The sequence below is a fragment of the Trichosurus vulpecula genome, chromosome 5 (assembly GCF_011100635.1).
Source record: "Trichosurus vulpecula isolate mTriVul1 chromosome 5, mTriVul1.pri, whole genome shotgun sequence".
Taxonomy (NCBI): Eukaryota; Metazoa; Chordata; class Mammalia; order Diprotodontia; family Phalangeridae; genus Trichosurus; species Trichosurus vulpecula.
In genome coordinates this window covers 108,733,945-108,756,671 of record NC_050577.1, presented here as the reverse complement: position 1 = coordinate 108,756,671, position 22,727 = coordinate 108,733,945, and the positions used below count along the sequence as shown (strand labels likewise).

General features: G+C 38.2%; 1 protein-coding gene across 1 annotated transcript in view; it reads right to left on the bottom strand.

Annotated features, from left to right (window-relative positions):
- SVOPL (SVOP like) overlaps positions 1 to 19,048 on the bottom strand; it is a 64,592-nt gene extending 45,544 nt beyond the window's left edge. Inside the window, exons 1-5 of the mRNA XM_036760619.1 lie at positions 18,970 to 19,048; positions 18,730 to 18,821; positions 8,465 to 8,563; positions 6,807 to 6,878; positions 893 to 1,017 (exon numbers count right to left, since the gene is read on the bottom strand). Coding sequence (XP_036616514.1) covers positions 893 to 1,017; positions 6,807 to 6,878; positions 8,465 to 8,563; positions 18,730 to 18,821; positions 18,970 to 19,048 — 467 coding nt within the window. The remainder of the gene's footprint in view (positions 1 to 892; positions 1,018 to 6,806; positions 6,879 to 8,464; positions 8,564 to 18,729; positions 18,822 to 18,969) is intronic.
- Between the last annotated feature and the right edge of the window lie 3,679 nt (positions 19,049 to 22,727).

Genomic DNA, 22,727 nt, shown 5'->3' with positions numbered 1-22,727 from the left:
CCTGGCTTTGTACTATTTACCAATTTCCAAGGTATAAATGCTCACCCTAAAAATTTAACATTTGGCTCTGAAAAGCTCATAGGAGCTGGATTGAGCACATCCTCAGCTTTAAGGATTGCAAATCACTTTACAAATATTTCATTTTATCCTTACAACAACCTTGGAAGGTATGTGCTATTATTATCTCTATTTTACAGAAGAGGAAACAGAGGCAGACAAAAAGTTATTTGCCCAGAGTCACATAACTAGCAAGTGTATGATGCCAGACTTGAACTCAAGCTTTCTTGACACCGGATCCAACATTCTATACACTGTGTTACCCTACACTGTCTTTCAAAAATATTTGCCAAGCCTATTCTTCCATATGAAATATAAGACGTGTGGCGTTCAAATAGATAGGCAAATGTTCAGATATTTTACTTAAAGGGAATTTGTGAGGGGCCACGCTGGAGTGGGCAGTTGCTTTGATTGAGGCAGAGAAGTTATAAGTTCAAGGAATGACTGTCTGGAGAAAAAAGAGCAAGGGTAAACTTGAGATTGGCAAAAATGTACCACTGGGCAGCAGAAAAGCCCCAATCCCTGCATCTGTAGGTCAATCATACATAGTATCTCCCCGATGATGGGCCAGCTTTCAAGAAGGTTAGAGCCTGTGACGTTCAGACATCTTAAATATAGCCCATTTATTGTAGGCGGATTATTCTCCTTTGCTACCCTAAGCACATGTTTAGGGCCATTTATTATTAGTTTTTCCTTTCAAAAGAGGAAATTGGAAATCTGAGAAACAAAGCATAATCAAGTCAGAATTGATCAATTTAGCCATTGCTGATAGTCATTAACACTGGCATGTTTATAAATGGACATTTCCCTGATGTGGTAGAAATGAAATATTTACCCTTGTGCATGTCCTGACACGCCACAGCCCACCATAGTCCGCAGAAAGACAAACCAGATGTATGATGGGGAAAAGGAGGTCAAGAGGGAAAAATATGCTCCCCAGAGGAAAGAGATCAGCAAAATCTGAAGGCAAAACATAAAGAAACCAAAAAAAGAAATTATTAGTGGACTCAGTCTAGATGTAAAATTTCATTTTCTGACAGTATGTACAGAGTGTTTAACATCTGGATGTTTTCAGAGAGGCAGGCATTTGGTATAGAAATTTCATTTGAAAGGGACCCTAGAGACCTCTAGTTTAACTCTGTCTTTTTACACATGAGGAATTAGACTATAAAAGGTAAAATGATTCACCAGAGACAAGTGACTTGGGTCTCTCATCATAGAACAAATTAATGGTAGATCCAAAACTAAAACCGAGATCCTCTTTCTTCCAGTCTCTCTCTTCATTATACCTGTGCAGACTCTAATATCTTAGGGGATCAAATAATGATAATAACACCTCTTACTTCAGTATAGCCATGATTTCATCACACTCTAGCTAAACTTTACATAGATACTCCTCCCACAGATGAAGGTCACAAACTCTCCACATTTTCATTAATGATCTTCATGAATTGCTGGTGGGGTGGGGTGGGGGGTGGCGGTGAGTCTCCATCTGCTGGCAGCCTTCTGCATTCCAAGAACTTAGCTTGACTTTCTGGTGCTTGGATACTAGGCACATAATCCATCACCAAGTTTGTTTTGACTCTTAGAAACTGTCAAAGCTTACACTCTACAGGCATAGTAAGCAAGAACCGAGCGTTTTCATAAAGCATTGCTAACTATACAACACTCAGTTTTTGAAGGCTTTGGCCAGTGGAACAAAAGCTTTGACTATCATCCCAATGACAGAATGTGTCAAAGCAGAAGCAAGTTAAATGAGGAGAGACTTGTCACCAATAGTATGACTTCCAGGTTATAAATTCTTTGGCCATGATGATCCTCAAAATAGATAAAAAAAAATAAGATGTCCCTCAGTCCTGGGTGAAACTTTTCTACTTTCTGTGACAGTGGTGGATGGAAGACAGAGGTTGCAAAAATCACTTTATTTTTAGACCATCTACAGAGCAATAAGACTGCTGGTCATCAAAATATGAAATCTTTGTCCAATGACCAACAAGTTAATACTTTGTTGAAAGAAGTAAACCACATGCATTTTAGTCTCACTAACTAGGAGACATTAAGAAGTTGCACATGAATGGAAGGATGTGTCAGAGTTCTTCCACAGACAGACAAATAAAGGAGCTATTGCATTCGATCTTCTCACAAGCATATTTGGTCATCTTGTTTTACGGTGCTTAAGACGAATGTGACTCAAAATAGTACCATGAAGATAATTGAAGCTTATGTGCTAATACCTGTTTAGGAAAACAAGGAATTAGAGGAATACTGCGGGGAACTTCACTAAGTCCTCCCAACTTAGACTCTTGGACTTCATTGTAAAGATGGGCAGACAAAAGGATGGTGAAAAATAAATTGGAAAATATGCCTCAGGAGTAAATAATGAAAGAAGTTAAAGGTTTATAAATTATTCAGAATCCTCGTGAGCATATCATGAATATTTTCTCTAAGAAGAATTTGAAGGTGTTGTCATAAGTATTGAATACCATGACAAATTAAATAGATCAAATCATAATAAAGAGGAAATGACTGGTTACTAACATGGGATCCATTTTTTCAATTGGTTTACTGTGTATAGTCAGATCCTAGATGAACTAGAGAAAAGACTGAAATCAAAACTAAATTTGGGGGAAAAAAGGATAAAAATAAGAGAACAGCTCCAACCTGATTTATTCAAACCAATTATTGACTCTGAAATTGGGAAACAGACAAATGTAAAGATAAATGTAAAGACTCCTCATTGTCATTAATCTCCTTGCCAAGCAAAGTCTGCTACCAAGCAAGTGTAATGCTACATTACATACAAGCTCATTTGTGGTACAAGGACAACAGAAAATTATAACTATACTGACCCATAAAACAGCAAAAAGAAGCAGAGGGAAAAATAAATTTATAAGAAGCTTGATGCTCTTCTGGTAATTCTCAGTTCACATATTGCTGAAACCAAGCTTGCAGAATCTTAAGCATAACCTTGCTGGCATGGGAAATGAGTGCAACTGTTAGGTAATTTGAACATTCTTTGGCATTGCCCTTCTTTAGGATTGGGATGTAAACTGACTTTTCTCCAATTCCATGGCCATTGTTCAGTTTTCCAAATTCCCTGGCATATTGAGTACAGCACTTTAACAGCACCATCTTTTAGGATTGGAATTTCATCACCTCCACTATCCTCATTGTTAGCAATGCCTCCTAAGTAAGGACCACTTGACTTCATTCTCCAGGATGCCTGGTTCAAGATCAGTAACCACACCATTGTGGTTATCAGTGATGCTAAGATCTTTCTTGCATAGTCCTTCTGTATATTGTTGCCACTTCTTTTTAATCTCTTCTGTTTCTGTTAAGTCCCTACCATTTTTGGATTTTGTCATGCCCATTTTTGCATTAAACGTTGTCTTTTTTAGGTTGGCATTATAATATTTATTAAAATATGCTATGGGTTAATAGAAACAACAAAGAACCAAAGAATTAAAATGCAAGCTATGTAAAATCCTAACTAAAATCCAAATGTGTCTAATGTATTCATTTAGTAGCTAACTAAAAGCCCAAGAAAGACAACACTCTCAATATGAAATGTTCTCTTGATATCTCTAATTTTTTGAAGAGATGTCTTGGTCTTTACCATTCCATTTTTTTCTTCTATTTCTTTGCATTCTTCATTTAAGGAAAAAAAAACTTCTCTCTCCTTGCTATTCTCTGAAATTCTGCATTCAATTGGGTATATCTTTCCCTTTCTCTCTTTTCTTCAGCTATTTGTAAAGTCTCAGACATTTTGCTCTTCTTTTTCCTTAGGATTTTTTGTTTTGTTTATTTGGGTTTGTGTGGTTTCTTTTGTTTGTTTTTTGTTTTTGCTGCCACCTGTACAATATTGTGAACCTCTATCCATAGTTCTTCAGGCACTCTACCAGATCTAATCCCTCAAATTTATTCATCACTTCTACTTCGTATTCTTAAGGGATGTTATCTAGGTCATACCTATATGGTCTGAGGGTTTTCCCTATTTTCTTCAATTTGAGTCTGAGCTTTACAATAAGAAGCTCATGACTTGAGCCACAATCAGCTCTAGGTGTTGTTTTAACTGACTATATAGAGCAAGGGTGGGGAATCTGCAGCCTCGAGGCCACATGTGGCCTTCCAGGTCCTTGGGTGCAGTCTTTTGACTGAGCCCAAGTTTTACAGAACAAATCCTTTTATTAAGAGGATTTGTTCTATGAAGTTTGGATTCAGTCAAAGAGCCATGCTTGAGGACCTAGAAAGCCAAATGCAGCCTTGAGGCCACAGGTTCCCCATCTCTGGTACAGAGCTTCTCCACTTTAGGCTGCAAAATATTATCACTCTGATTTTGATATTGACCATCTACTGATGTCATTGTGTAGAGTCCCCTTCTGGGTTGTTGAAAAAGGGTGTTTTCTATGAGCAGCAAGTTATCTTGATGAACCTCTATTAGTCTCTGCCCTGCTTTATTTTATACTCCAAGGCCAAACTTGACTGTTATTCCAATTATCTTTTGATTTCCTATGTCAGCATTCCAATTCCCTATGAAAAATGTGGCATCTTTTTTCAGTATTATTTCTAGAAGATCTTGTAAGTCTTCATAGACCTGATCAACCTTGGCCTCTTCTACAACAGTGGTTGGAACATATTCTTGTATTACTGTGATGTTGAACGGTTTGCCTTGGATTTGGACAGAGAGCATTCTGTCACTTGAGATTATAGCCCAGTGCTGCTTTTCTCACCCTTTTATTGACTATGAAGGCTACTTCATTTACTCTAAGGGATTCTTGCCCACAGTAGTAGTCACCTGAATTAAATTCACCCATTCCTGTCCATTTAATTCCACTGATGCCAAAGATGTTGATGTTTAATCTTTGCATCTTCTGTGTGACCACATCCAGCTTTCCTTGGTTCATAGATCTTAAGCTAAAAAAAATCACTAGCAGCTCTCAAAGCATAGCCTACTCATCCCTATAAAATCTTTGTGTGAACGGTATTCATCTCTATTGAAGGTATCCTCGATGAAAATATTCTAAAGGAAAATAAAGAATTTCACAAACAATTTTGTATGGCAGATCAGATTTCTCAGCCACACGTACATGGCTTATTGAAAGGCATAGAGAATATAAGATCAAAAAGAAGCATTTGATTCTATAGAGCAAAACACAGCCTTTAAGGCTTTCTTCCAACAAGTTTTTTGTGACCTTACAGGATTTCTCATTAGATACAATAACAGAGATAACATTGTTTAATGGTCCTCTGACTATCAAGATTGAGCTTGACCTGAGACAGAGTCAGATAGTTCAAGGTATACCCTGCTATGGAAGATGTCCTGGACAAAATTGAGGGGATACCATTAATTGTGAAATGACTGAACAAGTTGTGGTACATGATTGTAATGGAATATTATTGTGCTATAAGAAATGACAAGCAGGGTGATTCCAAAAAAACCTAGAAAGACTTACATGAACTGATACAAAGTGAAGTGAGTGGAACCAGGAGAATGTTGACACAGTAACAGTAACATCCTATGATGAAGAACTGTGAATGACTTAGTTATCCTTAGCAATATAATGATCCATGACAATCCCAAAGGATTCATGATGGAACATGCTCTCTGTCTCCAAACAAAGAACTGACGTTATCTGAATATAGACTGAAGCACACTATTTTTCACTTTCTTTCTTTTTCTTTCATTTTTTCTATTTTGTTTGGGTCTTCTTGCACAAAATGACTAATACGGAAATGTTTTACAAAATTACACATGTATAACCTATATCAGATTGCTTACTTTCTTAGGGAGAGGGGATGGAAGAGGAGGGATAGAATTTGGAATTCAAAACTTTTTTAAAAATGTTAAAATTTGTTTTTACATGTAATTAGGGAGGAAAAAAAATAAAATATTTTTTAAAAAGCAAATTAAAACAACTCTGAGGTATGACCTCATACCCTTCAGATTGGCTAAGATGACAAAATAAAATCACGAATGCTATGGGGATGTGGGGAAATAGTTATACTAATGAATTGTTGGTAGGGCTGTGAATCACTTCAACCATTCTGGAAAGCAATTATGCCCCCAAAGCTATTAAACAATGTGTATCCTTTGACCCAGCAATATTGCTACTAGGTCTATACCCCAAAAACAGCAAGAAAGAAAAAAAGGACGCATATGTACAAATACATTTATAGAAGTTCTTTTTTTGTGGTGGCAAAAAATTGGAAACTGAAGGGATGTCCATCGATTGAGGGATGACTGAAAAATGATGGCGTATGAGTGTGATGGAATACTATTGTGTTATACGAAATGATGAAGGAGATGGTTTCAGAAAGACCTTGAAAACTTATATGAACCGATGCAAAGTTAACAGAACCAGAACAATATCGACAGCAACAGAAATATCGTAAAGATAAAAACTTTGAGAAGCTTAATAATAATCGATCGATACGATGACCAACCACAACTCCAAAAGACTCATAATGAAACTCCTCCGGGTAAAGAACTGGTGGACTCAGAGCGCACACTGAAGTATATTTGCTTCTCTTTCTTTTTCTTGCCTTTTTTTTAACAGACATAGCTAATGCGGAAATTGTTTTGCACAACTGCACATATTTGTAATGGGTTTTGTTTTTCTTGCCTTCTCAGTAGATGAGGGATAGGGTGGGGAAGAAAAGAATTTGGAACAAAAATAAAATCATAAATTTTTTTGGAAAAAGATAATGGAAACAAGAAATTCCACATTAGATGCCTGGGCTTAACATACCTTCCAGCGACCATATCTGTCAGCTAAGAGGCCAAAAAGGATGCTGAACACCATGTAGCCAAAAAACACCATCTATGGAGGCGAGAGAAAATATTATTTAAACCACAATCTAAAATGTGCCCATTTATCACCTTGAGCATTCACCCATCTTCTTTAAATAGAAAGACATTGGGACTAATGGAGTTGAAAAAGAGAGTGTCTCAGAGTGGATTCTTCGTGACCTAGTTTGCTATTTTAGAACATAAGAGGTTAGCAGATTTCTGTGACTCCTGCTTACTGCCACGTAAGGTATGCTGCCAAAATGTAGCAGCGAGGTGATCACTCACCCAGACAACCATGCATTTCTGATATAAATAGCAAATATATTGGATAAACTTAAGCAAATTTTAAATATCAGCACAGATCATTATTAAGAGTAACTTTAAAAAACAAATATAAATGAAAAAATACCTTTTCTTATGAATAGTATAACCCAGGGGCCCTTAATCCTTTTTTTTTTCTCTATCATGGATGCCCAAGGCAAGCTGGTGAAACCTAGGGACTCTGTCTAAGAATCATGTCTTTAAATGCACAAAGTAAAATATGTGGAAGAAACCAGTTATATTGAAATAAAGATTTTTTTCATCCAAATTCATGCACCCCCTGAAATGTATCTATGGATTAAGGAACCCCTGGCCTAACTGTGACTTTGTACAAACACTGTCATTAGAACTTGCAAGGTAAGGAATTTGAGACATCTTGTTGATAGCACTTGGTTATCAATTACACCTGCCTGCATACACACTTATACACACCTTTTTAATCTAGGTTGCCTTTATCTGCACTTAGAAATAGGACATTTCTAGAAATCTGGGTCAGTTAGAAAGTTTGAAGTGATAGTATGTTGTAGAACAATGCAGCAAATTGAATAGAAAACAAACTTATAGTAATGGGATGTTAGAATTAGGGACATTGGGAAGAATGAGGAGTGGAAAGATGACCAGTTGCTAATGGTCTTTGTCCTGAATTGTTGTGGGAAGCTTCTGACAAGGTTGCTCATGTAGCCAATAGATTTACCATTCACAAGGCCAAAATCAGAGGGATCCCCAGGATCTAGAATGAACAGTGATTGGGGCAAAAAAATAAAATAAAACCAGGAAGATGACAGCACACCAAGTCCTGAGAAGAATCATACTTAAATAAGTTAGGATCAACTGTATACTCAAAATCTCCCTCGAAGTATTCAGAAACACATTACATGGTTTTGTTCATTCATTCAAAAACATTTATTAAGCGCCTACTGTGTATAAGGCATTGGTTTCATCAAACTGCAGCCAACCTATGTTATCATTTATGACAAACAAGTGGTTAAACTGGAATTGTAATAGATCATGAAGGCCTGTTGAAATGGAGGGGTTATAGGGTTTAAGGATCCATTAAAAATTACCATTGTAACACTCTCTTCTCTCAGACTAAGTGTATCAAATAAATAAGCAAACTTACTGAATAAATTCGATAGAAATTTTTAGAAATTTGGTTTATAAAAATTGCTAATAAATGATCAGGTTCTGGGATTCTCAGTCTTGGGGCTAATACCTAGGGCAAGGTAAGAAGATGGTATGCAGAAGCCCTGGGCACCTACTTCCTGTACATTCATATCGTGGAAATCAGCTACTCACTGTGGTCACCAAAGCCACTTGCCAGTCCTCCAGATGCCATTCACAGCGGATAACAGGAGACACAACAGCGATCAACATGATTTCCATGGCCTCAGCCACCTTTAGAAGGAGAAGAACACTAAGTCTGAGTACCCAGCATGCCACAGCTTCTCTCCAAGTCTGTCTTCCTCCCTCCTTCATTTGTTAATAAAATACCCCGTACTGATGATTGCTATAGGCGATGAATAAAAAGACAGACCCCCTGGCTTTAGGGTTTTTATAGTCTAGTTGGAGAAAACAAAGATATGAGACACCTAGAAAGTTACTGCAAAGTATCACATGAATAAGGGCAGGATTCATCATGGTGGGGGAAAAAAGTACATGGAGTTCCCCTTAGTATAGTATATAGAACTCTAAGGGCACCTAGGTGGCACAGTGGATAAAGCATTGGGCCTGGAGTCAGGAAGACTCATCTTCCTTGAGTTCAAATCTGGCCTCAGACACTAACTAGCTGTGTTAGCAAGTCACTTAACACTGTTCGCCTCAGTTTCCTCTCCTGCAAAATGAGCTGGAAAAGGAAATGGCAAACTACTCCAGTATCACTGCCAAGAAAGCCTCAAATGGAGTTACAAAGACTTGGACACAACTGAAATAAATAGGTTCTTCCTCCCCCCCACCCCATTTTTCTTTTTTATCTCTTTGGGATACAAACCTAGTAGTGGTATTGCTGGATCAAAGGGTATGTAGAGTTTGATTGCCTTTGGGGCATAGTTCCAAATTACTCTCCATAATGGTTAGATCAGTCCACAATTACCACCACCAGTGTCCCAGTTTTCCCACATCCCCTCCAACATTTATCATTTTCCTTTTCTATCATATTAACCAATTATGGTTAATGATTGGTTATGATTTGGTTGACAATAATTATGGTTAATATGGTTATGATTATGAAGTGGTACCTTATAATCAATAGTATTTAGAGCATTTTTTTTCATATGACTATAGATAGCTTTGATTCATCTGAGAACTGCCTGTACGTATCCCTTTGACCATTTATCGACTGGGGAATGACTCACATTCTTACAAATTTGACTCTGTTCTGTATATATTTGAGAAATTAGGTCTTTATTAGAGATACTATAAAATTTTCCCCTTCCTTCTAATTTTGGTCCCATTGCAGTTTTTTTGCACAGAAACTTTTTAAGTTTTTGTGATCAAAATTATTCATTTTATATTTTGTAATGCTGTCTATATCTTGTTTGGTCCTAAATTCTTCCCTTAGATATAGATCTGATAGGTAAACTATTCCTTGCTCTCCTGATTTGCTTATGGTATCACCCTTTATGTCTAAATCATGTACTCATTTTGACCTTATCTTGGTATATGGTGTGAAACGTTAGCTTATAACTAGCTTTTGCCGTACTGTTTTCCAGTCTTCCCAGCAGTTTTCATCAAATAATGAGGTTTTTGTCCCCAAACCTTAGGTCTTTGGGTTTATCAAACACTAGATTACTATGGTCATTTATTATTGTGTATTGTGTACCTAATCTGTTCCACTGATCCACCACTCTATTTCTCAGCAAGTACCAGATTGTTTTGATGATTACCACTTTATAATACAACTTGAGATCTCATACAACTAGGCCACCTTTCATCACATTTTTTTTTCATTGATTCCCTTGATGTTCTTGAACTTTTGTTCTTCCAGATAAATTTTATTATTTTTTCTTTCTCTATAAAATACTGTTTTTTCATAGTTTCATTGGTAAGGTACTGAATAAATAGATTAATTTAGGCAGTATTGTCATTTTTATCATATTGGCTCAGCCTACCCATGAGCAATTAATATTTTTCAAGTTGTTTAGATCTAATTTTATTTGTGTGAGAAATGTTTTGTAATTGTGTTCATATAATTCCTGGTTTTGTCTTGGCAGGTAGACTCTTCTCAAACGTTCCATATTGTCTATCATTACTTTAAATGGAATTTCTCTTTCTATCTCTTGCTGCTGGACTTTGTTGGTAATGTATAGAAATGCTGATGATTTATGTAGGTTTATTTTATATCCTGCAACTTTGCTAAAATCGTTAATTATTTCCACTAGTTTTTTATTTGATTCTCTAGGATTCTCTAATTATACCATCATATCATCTGCAAAGAGTGCTAGTTTTATTTCCTCATTGCCTATTCTAATTCCTTCCATTTCTTTATCTCCTCTTATTGCTATAGCTAGCATTTCTAGTATAATACTGAAAATAATGGGCATCTCACTTCACCCCTAATCTCACTGAGAAGGCTTCTAACTTATCCCCATTATAGATTATGCTTGCTGATGGTTTTAGATAGATATTTCTTATCCTACGGAAAGCTCCCTTTATCATTATGTTCTCTAATGTTTTTAATAGGCAGGTCATTATATTTTGTCAAAGGATTTTTCTGCATCTATTGAGATAAACATATGATCTCTGTTGATTTTGTTATTGAGATGGCCAATTATGCTGATAGTTTTCTTAATATTGAACCAGCCCTGCATTCCTGGTATAAATCTCATCTGATGATAGTGCATGATCCTTGTGATATATTGCTGTAATCCCCTTGTATTTTATTTTAAAATTTTTCATCAATATTCGTGAGAAAAGTTGATCTATAGTTTTCTTTCTCTGTTTTCCCTCTTCCTGACTTAGGCATCAGCATCATATTTGTGTCATAAAAGGAATTTGGTAGGATTCTTTTTTCATCTATTTTTCAAAATGGCTTATGTGGTATTAGGATTAATTGTTCTTTAAATGTTTGGTAGAATTCACTTGTGAATCCATTTGGCCCGAGGGATATTTTCTTAGGGAGTTCATTGATGGCTTCTTCAATTTCCTTTTTTTAAATGGGATTATTTAAATATTCTGTTTCCTCTTCTGTTAATCTGGGCATTCTATATTTTTATAAATATTCATCTATTTCACTTATATTGTCATTTGTTGGCATATAATTGGGCAAAATTGCTCCTAATAATTGTTTTAAATTCCTGTCCTTTGGTGGTGAATTCACCCCTTTCATGTTTGATGCCAGCAATTTGTTTTTCTTCTTTCTTTTTTTAAAAATCAAATTAGCCACTGGGTTATCTATTTTATTTTTTTCATAAAACCAGCTCCTAGTTTTATTAGTTAGTTCAAAGGTTTTCTTATTATAAATTTTATTAATCTCTCCTTTAACTTTCAGGATTTCCAATTTAGTGTTTAATTGGGGATTTTTAACTCATTCTTTTTCTAGATTTTTTTTTAGTTGCATGACCAATTCATTGATTTGCTCTTCCTCTATTTTACTTATACAACCATTTAGAGATATAAAATTTCCCCTAAGTACTGCTTTGGCAGCATTCCATACATTTTTGTATTTGTCTCGTTGCTATTCTCTTCAATGAGATTGATTGTTTCTATGATTTGTTCTTTGACCCACTTATTTTTTAGGATTAGATCATTTAGTTTCCAATTAATTTTTAATCTATCTTTCCACTGCTCTTTATTGAATACATTTTTATTGCATTGGGATCTGAAAAGGATGCATTTAATATTTCTGCTTTTCTGCATTTGGTTGTGAGGTTTTTATGCCCCAATACATAGTCAATTGTTGTGTAGGTGCCATATACCATGCAAAATAAATCTCCTGTTTTGGATCTGTGAAGTTTGGATTCAAAGGGCCACATCTGAGGATGTAGAGGGCCACATGTGGTCTCCAAGCTGCAGGTTCCCCACCTGTTTTAGATGCTATACCATTTAGCACATATATTTAGTATTGATATTACTTCATTGTGTATGGTACCTTTTAGCAAGATATAGTTTCCTTCCCTATTTCTTTTAATTAGATCTATTTTTGCTTTTGCCTTGTCTGAGATCATGATTGCTATCCCTGACTTTTTTTTTACTTCAGCTGAAGCATAATAGATTCTACTCTAGCCCCTTACCCTTGTTCTATGTGTGTCTCTGTGATTCAAATATGTATTTTGTAAACAGTATATTGTAGGATTCTAGTTTTTAATCCATTCTGCTACCCACTTCCATTTTATGGATAAAGTCATTCCATTCACATTTACAGTTATGATAACTGTGTATTTCCCTCCTATTTTCCTCTCTCTTCCTCTCTCCTCACAAGTGTTTTACTTCTAATCACCACTTCCCTCAATGTGCCCCACCTTAAATCAATCTCAGTCCCTTTCTCTTATCTTGATCCCTTTTTACTTCCCTATAGGGTAAGAGAAGTGTCTATATCTGAGTGTTTGTTATTCCCTCTTTGAGCCGATTCTGATGAGAGTAAGGTTCAACTGTTGCCCACCACCACCACCCCAATTGTCCCTTCTCTCTAAATGTGCTTTTGTATGTGAGATAATTTACCTCATTCTATCTCTCCCTTCCCTCTTCTCCCAGTTCAATCTTCTTTCTCAGCACTTATTTTTGGTTTTTTGGATAGTATCCCATTAAAGTTAATTCATACCCATACCCTCTAAGTATACTCCTTCTAATTGCTCTAATAATGAAGCTTTTAAGAGTTACAAATATCATTTTGCCACATAGGAATATGAAGTTCAACCTTATTGAATCTGTTATGTTTTCCCTCTTTCTTGTTTACATTTTTATGTTTTATTGAGAAAGTCATCTTGTTGAAGGTGGGATTTTAGCTGAGACTTGAAGGAAGCCGAGTAAGCAAGGAAGGGAGATGAGGATGGAGAGCATTCCATGTATGGGGGACTGCTAGTGACAATGCCCAAAGTCAGGAGATGGAGTGTCTAATCTGAGGAACAGCAGAGACAGTGTCACTGTATCATAGATCACATGAGGAGTAAGGTGTAAGAAGTCTGGAAAGGTAGGAGGGTACCAGGTTATGAAAGACTTTGAATACTAAACAGAGGATTTTTATATTTGATCATGGAGGTGATAGGAGCCATTGGAGTTTATTGAATGGGGGTAGAGGTAACAAGATCAGGGTGGAGAATGGACTGGAGTGGGGAGAGACTTGAGGCAGGGAGACCTACCAGTGAGCTATTGAAATAGTCCAGGCATAAGATGATGAGACTACACCAAGGTGGTGGTAGTGTCAGAGTAGAGAAGAGAGCATATACAAGAGATATTACGAAAGTGAAACAGATAGACTTTGAAAACAAATTAGCTATGGAGGATGAAAAAGAGTGAGGAGTGAAGGATGAAACATAGATTTCAAGCCTGGGTCACTGGGAGAATGGTGGTGCCTGTGATACTAAGAGGAAAATTAGGAAAAGAAGAAGTCTTGGGAGAGGTGGGGGTGAGGGAATGGAGATAATTAGTTGAGTTTCAGACATGTTGAGTTTAAGATGACAAAGGCATCCAGTTAAAGAAATATAATATATAGTATATATTATATACTACACTATGAGTATTACATAGTATATGTTATATACTATATATACAATATACAGGTGGAGAGAGGTTAGTGCTGAAAAAGTAGATCTGTGAATCATCAGCATAGAGATGATAATCATTATCTCCTGAGAGTTGATGAAGTCAACAAGCAAAATAATGTAGAGGGAGATGAGAGGAAAGCCCAGAACAGCATTTTGGGCAACACTTACGGTTAATGGAAATGACTTGAATGAAGATCCTGCAAAGGAGACTAAGAGGTTGCAGAGAGAAAGAGAACCAGAAGAGAGTGGTGTCCCAAAAACCTAAAGAGAAGAGGGTGCCTAACAGTGTCAAAGGCTGAAGAGAGGTCAAGGAGAATGAGAACTGGGAAAGGGCCATTAGACTTAGCAACTGGAGATCATTGATAATTTTGGAGAGAGCAATTTCAGTTGCATGAAGTCGGAAGTCAGACTGCAAAAAGTTAAGAGAATAAAAGGAAGTGTAGCATGGCACAATTGTACCATTGTACCTCTGAAACTTAGTAAATGTATGTCATTGATACCCCTCTCTAAGCTTCAGCTTCTTCATCTATAAAATGAGGTCCCTTACTCAGTAAACTTCAGTGGCTCCCTCTAGCCTCTGGGATCAAATGCAAAATCCTGTTTGGTGTTCAAAGCCCTTCATAATCTGGCCGGACCCCTGCCTCTCCAGTCACACACTATGAAATCCAGTGACACTGGCCTCCTTGCTGTTCCCTGAAAATGACACTCCATCTCACTACTCCCAGGCATTTTCACGTGCTGTCCCCCCCTTCCTGGAATACTGTCTCTTATCTCTGCCTCCTGGCTTCCTTCAAGTCCTCGCTAATGTCCATCCTTTTACAGGAAGCCTTTCTTGGTCCCTTTTCATCTTAGTGCCTTCCCTTTGTTAATTATCTACAATTTATCCTGTCTGTAGCTTGTCTATACAGTTGTTTGAATATTGTCTCCCCAATTAGATGATAGGCTCCTGGAGAGCAGGGACCTTCTTGCCTTTCTTTGGATCCCCAGTGGTTAGGACAGTACCTGGCATATAGTAAGCTCTTAATGAATGTTTACAGTGGAATGGAGCCAACGTGGCAGAGTAAAAGCAGGGACTCACCTGAGCTTTCCCTCAAAGTCTTCCAAATACCTTTAAAAATGACTTGAAACAAATTCTAGAGCAGCAGAACCCACAAAAAGATGCAGTGAAACAAATTTCCTACCCAAGACAACTTGGAAGGTCAGTAGAAAAGGTCTGTTGCACCAGGGTGAGAGAGGAGTACAGTCCAGTGGAGGCTGCACCAGCACAGCCCTCCCTGGCTCCCGAAAATTAGGAGCAGGCCTTGGGAGTGATTGAATCAACAGTGGCAGTGGCAGTGGCAGTGGCAGCAGCTGCTTCTGGAACTCTCAGCCCACAGATGGTAAGGGGAATGAATCTTCCTTTCATCAGAATTGGCTCAAAGAGGGAATAACATACACATTCAATTGGATATAGAAATCTTACTTATCCCTACAGGAAAGTAGGAGGGGGGCGGGGATAAGAGAAGGGGGTGGGAGGTAATAGAAGGGCAGGTAGATTTGGGGAGAGGGTAGTCAGAAGCAAAACCCTTGACGGGGATGGGATGAAAGGAGAGAAAGAATAGAATAAATGGAGGGGGAGGAATAGGGTGGAGGGAAATACATTTAGCAATAGTAACGGTGAAAAAAATTTAGAAGCAAGTTTCTCTGATAAAGGCTTCATTTCTCAAACATATAGAGAACTGAGTCAAATTTATAAAAATAAGAACTATTCCTCAACTGAAAAATGATCAAAAGATATGATCAATTTTCAGATGAAGCAATCAAAGCTATCTATAGCCATATGAAAAAATACTCTACTTCGCTATTGATTGGAGAAATGCAAATTAGATTGGCTAATAGGACAGAAAAGGTAAATGACAAATGCTAGAGGTAGTGTGGGAAAAATAAGACACTGTTGATGGAGTTGGGAACTAATTCAACCATTCTGTAGAGCAATTTGGAACTATGCCCAAAGGGCTATAAAACCCTTTGCATACCCTTTGACCTAGCAATACCACTACTGGGTCTGTATCCCAAAAGAGATCAAAAACAAAAAGGAAAAGGAGCTATATGTACAAAAATATTTATAGCAGCTCTTTTCTAGAGGTAAAAAATTAGAATCTGAGGGGATACCCAGCAATTGAGGAATGGCCGAACAAATTGTGGCACATGATTATGATAAAATACTATTGTACTATAAGAAATGATGAGCAGGATGCTCTCAGAAAAACCTAGAAAGACTTACATTAGAAGACTGAAGCAAAGTGAAATGTACTGTGTACAAAGTAACAGCAATATTGTAAAATGATCAGCCGTGAATGAGTTGCTATTCTCAGCAGTACAACAGTACAAGACAACTCTGAAAGACTTATGATGAAAAACACCATACATGCCCAGAGAAAGAACTGATGGTATCTGGATAAAGACTGAAACATACTTTCTTTTTACTTGATTTTTCTTGGTTTTTTTCTTGTCCATGTTTTCTTTCACAACATGACTATTACCAATATATTTTGCATAACTACACATGTATAATCTATGTGGAATTGCTTGCCTTCTCAATGGCAGGGATGGGGGGGAGTGGGGAGGCAGAAAGGAAGGGAGAGAATTTGGAACTCCAAGTTTTAAAAACAAATGTTAAAATTGTTTATTACATGTAACTGGGGAAAAATAAAATACTAAATAAAAGCTTAAAAATAAATAAATGTTTACAGCACTACGTACCTCCCAGGGTTGTTGAACAGCTCAAAGTACTATAAACATGTGAGTTATTATTTATCAGTGTAATCTATGAGTTCCTTATGGATTATCAACGCAGACCTGAATATTCCCTTGCTTCTTAAAATCTCTGGTTTTCTTCAAGATTCAGTGGCTGTCTCCTACATGAGGCCCTGTATTTTTTCATATACACACACACACATGTGTATGTGTATACACACATATGTATACACATATATAAGTATAGTGTGTTATTATACATAACATATAGATATGTACATATATACATATACAAATAGCTATACATATATACACATACATGCATATATCATATATATACAAATTATATGCATATATATACATACAAATATATATGTGTGTCTGTCTATCTTGTCTCCCATGAAAAAATGTCAGCTCCTTGAGGATAGGAATTGTTTCACTTTTTGTCTTAGTATCCCCAGATATTGATATATAGTAGATGCTTAATAAATGATCATTGAGAGATTTATTTTGCTTTCAAATTTTTATTGACACCGTTTCTTGGTCTACTTAAGTAATATTTTTGTAGTTCAGTTGTTTTTCAGTTGCTTGGGGGTTTCTTGGCAAAGATACTAGAATGGTTTGCCATTTCCTTCTACAGCTCATCTTACAAATGAGAAAACTGAGGCAAACAAGGGTAAGTGACTTGCCTAGGGTCACACAGTTAGTAAGTGTCTGAGGCCAGATTTGAACTCAGGAAGATGAGTCTTTCAGACTCTGTGATGCCAATCAGTGATTAAAGGTCTTTCCCATCCATTCAATAGGCCTCAGGTGGGGCTAGTTAAGGGAGGCTTGATTAGAGGCAGGCCTACACCCTTTACTTACTTACTAAGAGCTAAGCCCCAAGCCTACACCTTTTCACTGATGGGGCATGAGGCCCTCAGGCCCTAAGAAGAATGTATATACCCATAAGGTAGCCATTAAGGTCAGAATTCTGCCCAAGGAGAAGAAGTAAGAACTCATAGACGACAGAGCTGAGAATCGGCAGACTAGCAAGCTACAAAACTCAGACTGGTGGAGAGTGGAAACCAGAGAGCTGTGGAGAGAGAACTAAGAGGGGAGAAGGCAAGCAGACAGTTGGGATTTGTTAGTGTTTAAGGGAAGGCCCCAGCAGAGGGGAAGGTTACAGGATAACTTGGTTCTTTGCTGTAATATTGTGTTATAATTCCTTGTTGTTACATTGAGGTGGACTTACTGGCTTTGGGATACCACTGTTGCTATGTCATGTTGGAGTTATTGGTTTTGGGATTTAATCCTCTGGTGTCATTTATTTATGTTATACTTCCCCTGCCTGCTACCTAGAGAATCTCTTAAACTTTTCAATTCTGAACTATATGGGCATGTTCATGGTCATCTTCAAGGTCATGAATCTTGCCTTACTGATACAGACTCCAGGCTGGGTACTCTATCCACTGAACAACCCAGCTGCCCAGAATATTCTTAGTCTCAATTAAATACTCATTTACTCTAGCATGGCAAGAAATAGACTTTAAAATAAAAACAGGGCAGCTAGGTGGCACAGTGAGTAGAGCACAGGCCCTGAAGTCAGGAGGACCTGAATTCAAATCCAGCCTCAGACACTTCACACACTTACCAGCTGTGTGACCTTGGGCAAGTCACCTAATCCCAACTGCCCTGCCTTCCCCCCTGCCAAAAAAAAATAAAAACAATACTTCCCCAGCCCAGGAAAAGTATTGGTTAGTAAGTTAAATAAAGAAGCCAACTTTGCATTACATCAGTGCTTCACAGACACTCAGGACTGATGCTGGCCCTTTCCAGAATGCACTTGTAGTAGGAAGCAGGAAAGAAGCCCACTGGGAAATTAAGTTATGTAATCTGGGATAGATGAACTTTTATGGTGTGGTGTATTTGGTTTTGAAGTACTGTTTATTCAAAGAACCCGAGATATTCCCATATTCAATTATACATAGGAAAACATCTCTTTTTAAAAAATGAACAGAATTGAAAAAAAATTATTTAGCCCTAGAGATCATCCTCGCTACGGATAATATAAAGTCAATTGCCTATTCCCTGTATTCAGAACAACAGTTTGCAGACTGAAGAATTCAATAGCAAGAGAACACTTACCCCTGTGCTGCCCATGATTAGGAACAGAGCTATGTGAAACCGTCCAAATCCAATGGTCTCCACAGCCTCTTCTACCGTGAATGTCTTTGGCTCTAAGGAAGGAAGGCAAAGCTGGCTTTAAGCAAACACTTAGCCTAAAATGCCAAGCAAAGAGGGTGGCCTCTTGTGGGACAAGTTGGAAGATTTGCTTACACCTCTAGAAGGTGAACAGAGGGCTTGCTGCATTTTAAAATCTCTTACCTTTCTGTGGCTCTGAGGACTCAGTGCTCAGGTCTTCAAGGCCAATGGTGGTAACAGGCTCAGTCTGTTTGGTGGCCATCTTCCAAGGGGGCCAGAATCCCAGGTTGTCCGTCTTTCCACTATAATGTCTACAGAGAAAATAAGGGATCCACGAAAGCTTCAGTTGGGATTTTTACCACCATTTTTGCAGAATATTTTATTTCATAGTCATTATATTAGGTATTTTACTTAAGTATGTTTTTACAAGGGAGGTTTTAATGTAAGTGGGAGAAGGCATTTTCAGAAATGATTTTAATATAAAAGACATCAATAAAACTAATTTTAAAAATATTTGGCAAGGCAGGTGGTCAGGACATAGGCCTCTGAGTCAGGAAGAACTAGGCTCAAGTCTCACTTCTGATACACACTAGCTGTGTGACCCTGGACAAGTCATTTACTTCTTAGTATCCTAGGCGACTCTCTAAGACAATAAATTACAGCTATAGTTGCTGATCTATATTGATAGAGGGAATTTCCTCACCAGGGACTTCCCTATAACAGTAACATCATAGCTCCATACTATCCACCACCACCAAAAAAAAAAACAACCCAAAACCTTTGTAAGTTTCTGACTGGAGGACTGGTGATATCAGAGATGGGGCTGGGCACAGCAAGTCCTGGGATCCTGGCTACTTGGGTTTGCTAACCAATGATGGCCTAGCAGACTCTTTCCCATATGCTGAACATAATTTTAAAAGAATAATAATTAGGCCACACCCCCATCTAGTCATTTACCCAAGCCATCTTTCTAGCTGCATTTCAACTACCACTAGTTGCTCCCCCACCAGAAACAGCACCTTCCAGACCTCCAGAAAACCTGTACCCAGACCCTGGGGCAGGTAATTCACTTGGCTTTGGAACTCATGCCCTGTGGTTGAGCTGTACTGATCGGTGGCTAAGCTAATGCTCAATTCATCAAACTTTCTCTCTGTTGTTGTTGTTGAGTCACTTTCAGTCACATCAGATTCTTCATGACCCCATTTGGGATTTTCTTGGCAGAGATACTGGAGTGGTTTACCATTTCCTTCTCCAGTTCCTTTTACAGATGAGGAAATTGAGGCAAACAGGGTTAAGTGACTTGCCCAGGGTCACATGGCTAGTAAGTGTCTGAAGTCAGATTTGAAGTTGGGAAGATGAGTCTTGCTGACTCCAAGTCCAGCACTTTATCCACATCACCTAGCTGCTCCTTCCTTTATCTAGCCATCTCCATAACAAACCATGCTTCACATCCCAGCCAGCCAGGCCATCTTACCATACACCTACCATCACGTAGCCACTACCTGCCTCTTTTCACTTCCTTTTATGGATATTTTAAACCAATATTGCCCATGCTTCTGGAAGAGACACACCAGTTGGAGGTGCCATAGGTCAATTCAACCTTCCTTATGCCTCCCCAGACCAAAACTTCCTTCCTTGGCCACCACTCATCCAGATGTGTTGCCTTTAGCGGGGAGACTATCATTTCCTTTAGGGTGGGAAATTTGTTATTTACATCTTTGGCTCTAAAGAAAAAAAGGAAAGCTGGATTTACCCAAACATTTACCCTAAAGTGCCAACCAAACAGGACAACTTCTTATGGCTCAGAGAATTTGCCCACTCTTCAGTTTGTAGTTGTTGGGTCATAATTCAGTCATGTCTGACTCTTTGTGACCCTATTTGGGTTTTTCTTGACAGAGATACTGGAGTGGTTTGCCATGCCCTTCTCCAGTTCATTTTATAGATAAGTAAACTGAGGCAAACAAGGTTGAGTGACTTGCCCAGGATCACACAGCTAGTACATGTCTGAGGCCAGATTGGAACCCAGGAAGAGGAGTCTCCCGACTCCAAACTTGGCACTCTACCCACAGCACCACCTACTTGCTCTCCTCCAGTAGGAGTGAGCACATTTTTATTTGTATTCCCAAAATGTACGACAGTAAGCTCTAATAAATACTTTTTCATTCATTCTAACTTACCAAACTACAAAGAACAGTCAGTCAAGTATGTGTTAAGTGCCTACCACATCATGGATCTGAAAAAGAGATACGAAGATACCCCTACCCCATATCTTTGCCAAGATGGGAGACTGAAAGGTTTAGAACTTTGAATATATTTTCAGATATTGTTTCTGTTCAGTTTTAAAGATTACTTTCTCTTCTTCCTCTTTTTTCTTTTTTTTCCCCTTCAAAAATATTCTTTGTTAGATGGGATAAATCTCTGGGAGGGAGAAGGTATAGATGGGGAAATCCAACCAATATAAAACCAAAGATATAAGTAATGATTATATTTTAAAATACTTTTTCATCCTAACTTCAGTGCACGCAATCCTCTCTCTAGCTTCTCCCTTATCCCAACTCCCCACCCTACATCTAAAAAAAAAAATCTATTCCCAGGAAGAAAATTTCCACTAGCCAATCATGTTGTACAAGAAGACTGAGTTCCCTGTCCCCTAGAAAAATGTACTCCTTTACACAGATAGCTCCAATATGTGTAAGACATTGTAATAATAATTTTCCATTCATTTCATTGTTTTTAAGCTTTCATGTCCATTGTTGCTTTTGATCCCCACACTAGACCTACCAGGTAAATCAGGCAGGGGTTTTCTCTTCCATTTTAGAGATGAGAAAAATAAAACACCAAGAAGTCAAATAATTTGCCTAAGAATATACAGCAAATTAGTAGTGAAGTTGGAACTTAAACCCCGGTCTCTTAATCCAGCAATACATTAGGTCATTTGAACAACACAGGGAGGCCCCTGGGGAGGGATAATGCCCTAAAAGGAGGGGTAAGGTGTTTTTTTTTTCCTTAACTCTACCAAACCAGACAAAGTTCTTTAGCTCTTTATCCCAGTACAAGACTATATGGATCCCAGAGTGGGTAAAGGAGGGTGGTAAAGTGTAGGACTACCAAGAAAAAGAGGGAATTTCTTGATAAGTCATGGGCTTGGGTATAGGTTCATTCTTCTTTACTATGTAAAATATTTATGTAAATTTTGTTTGATACTTCCTGAAAATCAAGGGTTGAAGCAGGACAAACATCTACCCTCTGAGGACAGTTCAGTAAGGTGGTATACCCAGGCTGCTACCTGGGTAGAAGCAGATGAGCCAAATTAATGAAATGAGCAAAGTGATGGCCACCTTTTGGGGGAATGACATACAGAGAGTTTCATCAGGGTATAGACAGATAAGCCAGAGAGAAATGAGAGAGGATTCCTTCACATCAGGAGAGGGAGAGTCCAACACAAGTGTTACAACTTTACTGTTTACAAAGCACCTTCACCTACTTGTTTGAGCTTCACAAACCAATAAAGCAAGGACTACAGAGATTACATCCTCTCCAATGCCCAGGTCCTTTCAAACCTCTCCAAAACAGAAACTATATGCTATTGGCAGGGAGACCGCACTAGCAGACCCAAGGACATGACACAGGTTTACATAGGAACACATCCCTGGGCTCTATTTCCCCCTCCCTCTTTCCAGGGCCAGAGAGACCCTGGCTCCAGGTGACAGAAGTTTGCTCAGGCCTTGACAGCCAGTTTCTTTAGAAGCATAAGCCTGCTGGGGTTTCCAACCTGGAGGTGTTGGTGCCTGGGGAAAGCAGGCTCTGCCAGTCCCAGTCCAGAGAACTAAGGAAAAGAAGGAGAGGAAGAGGTCACCAGGATAGAATACTGTGGGGGGGGGGGGGGGGGAAGGCGGGAGTACACTCCACCAAGCCAGGAGGAAAAAGCACAGCATCCATCT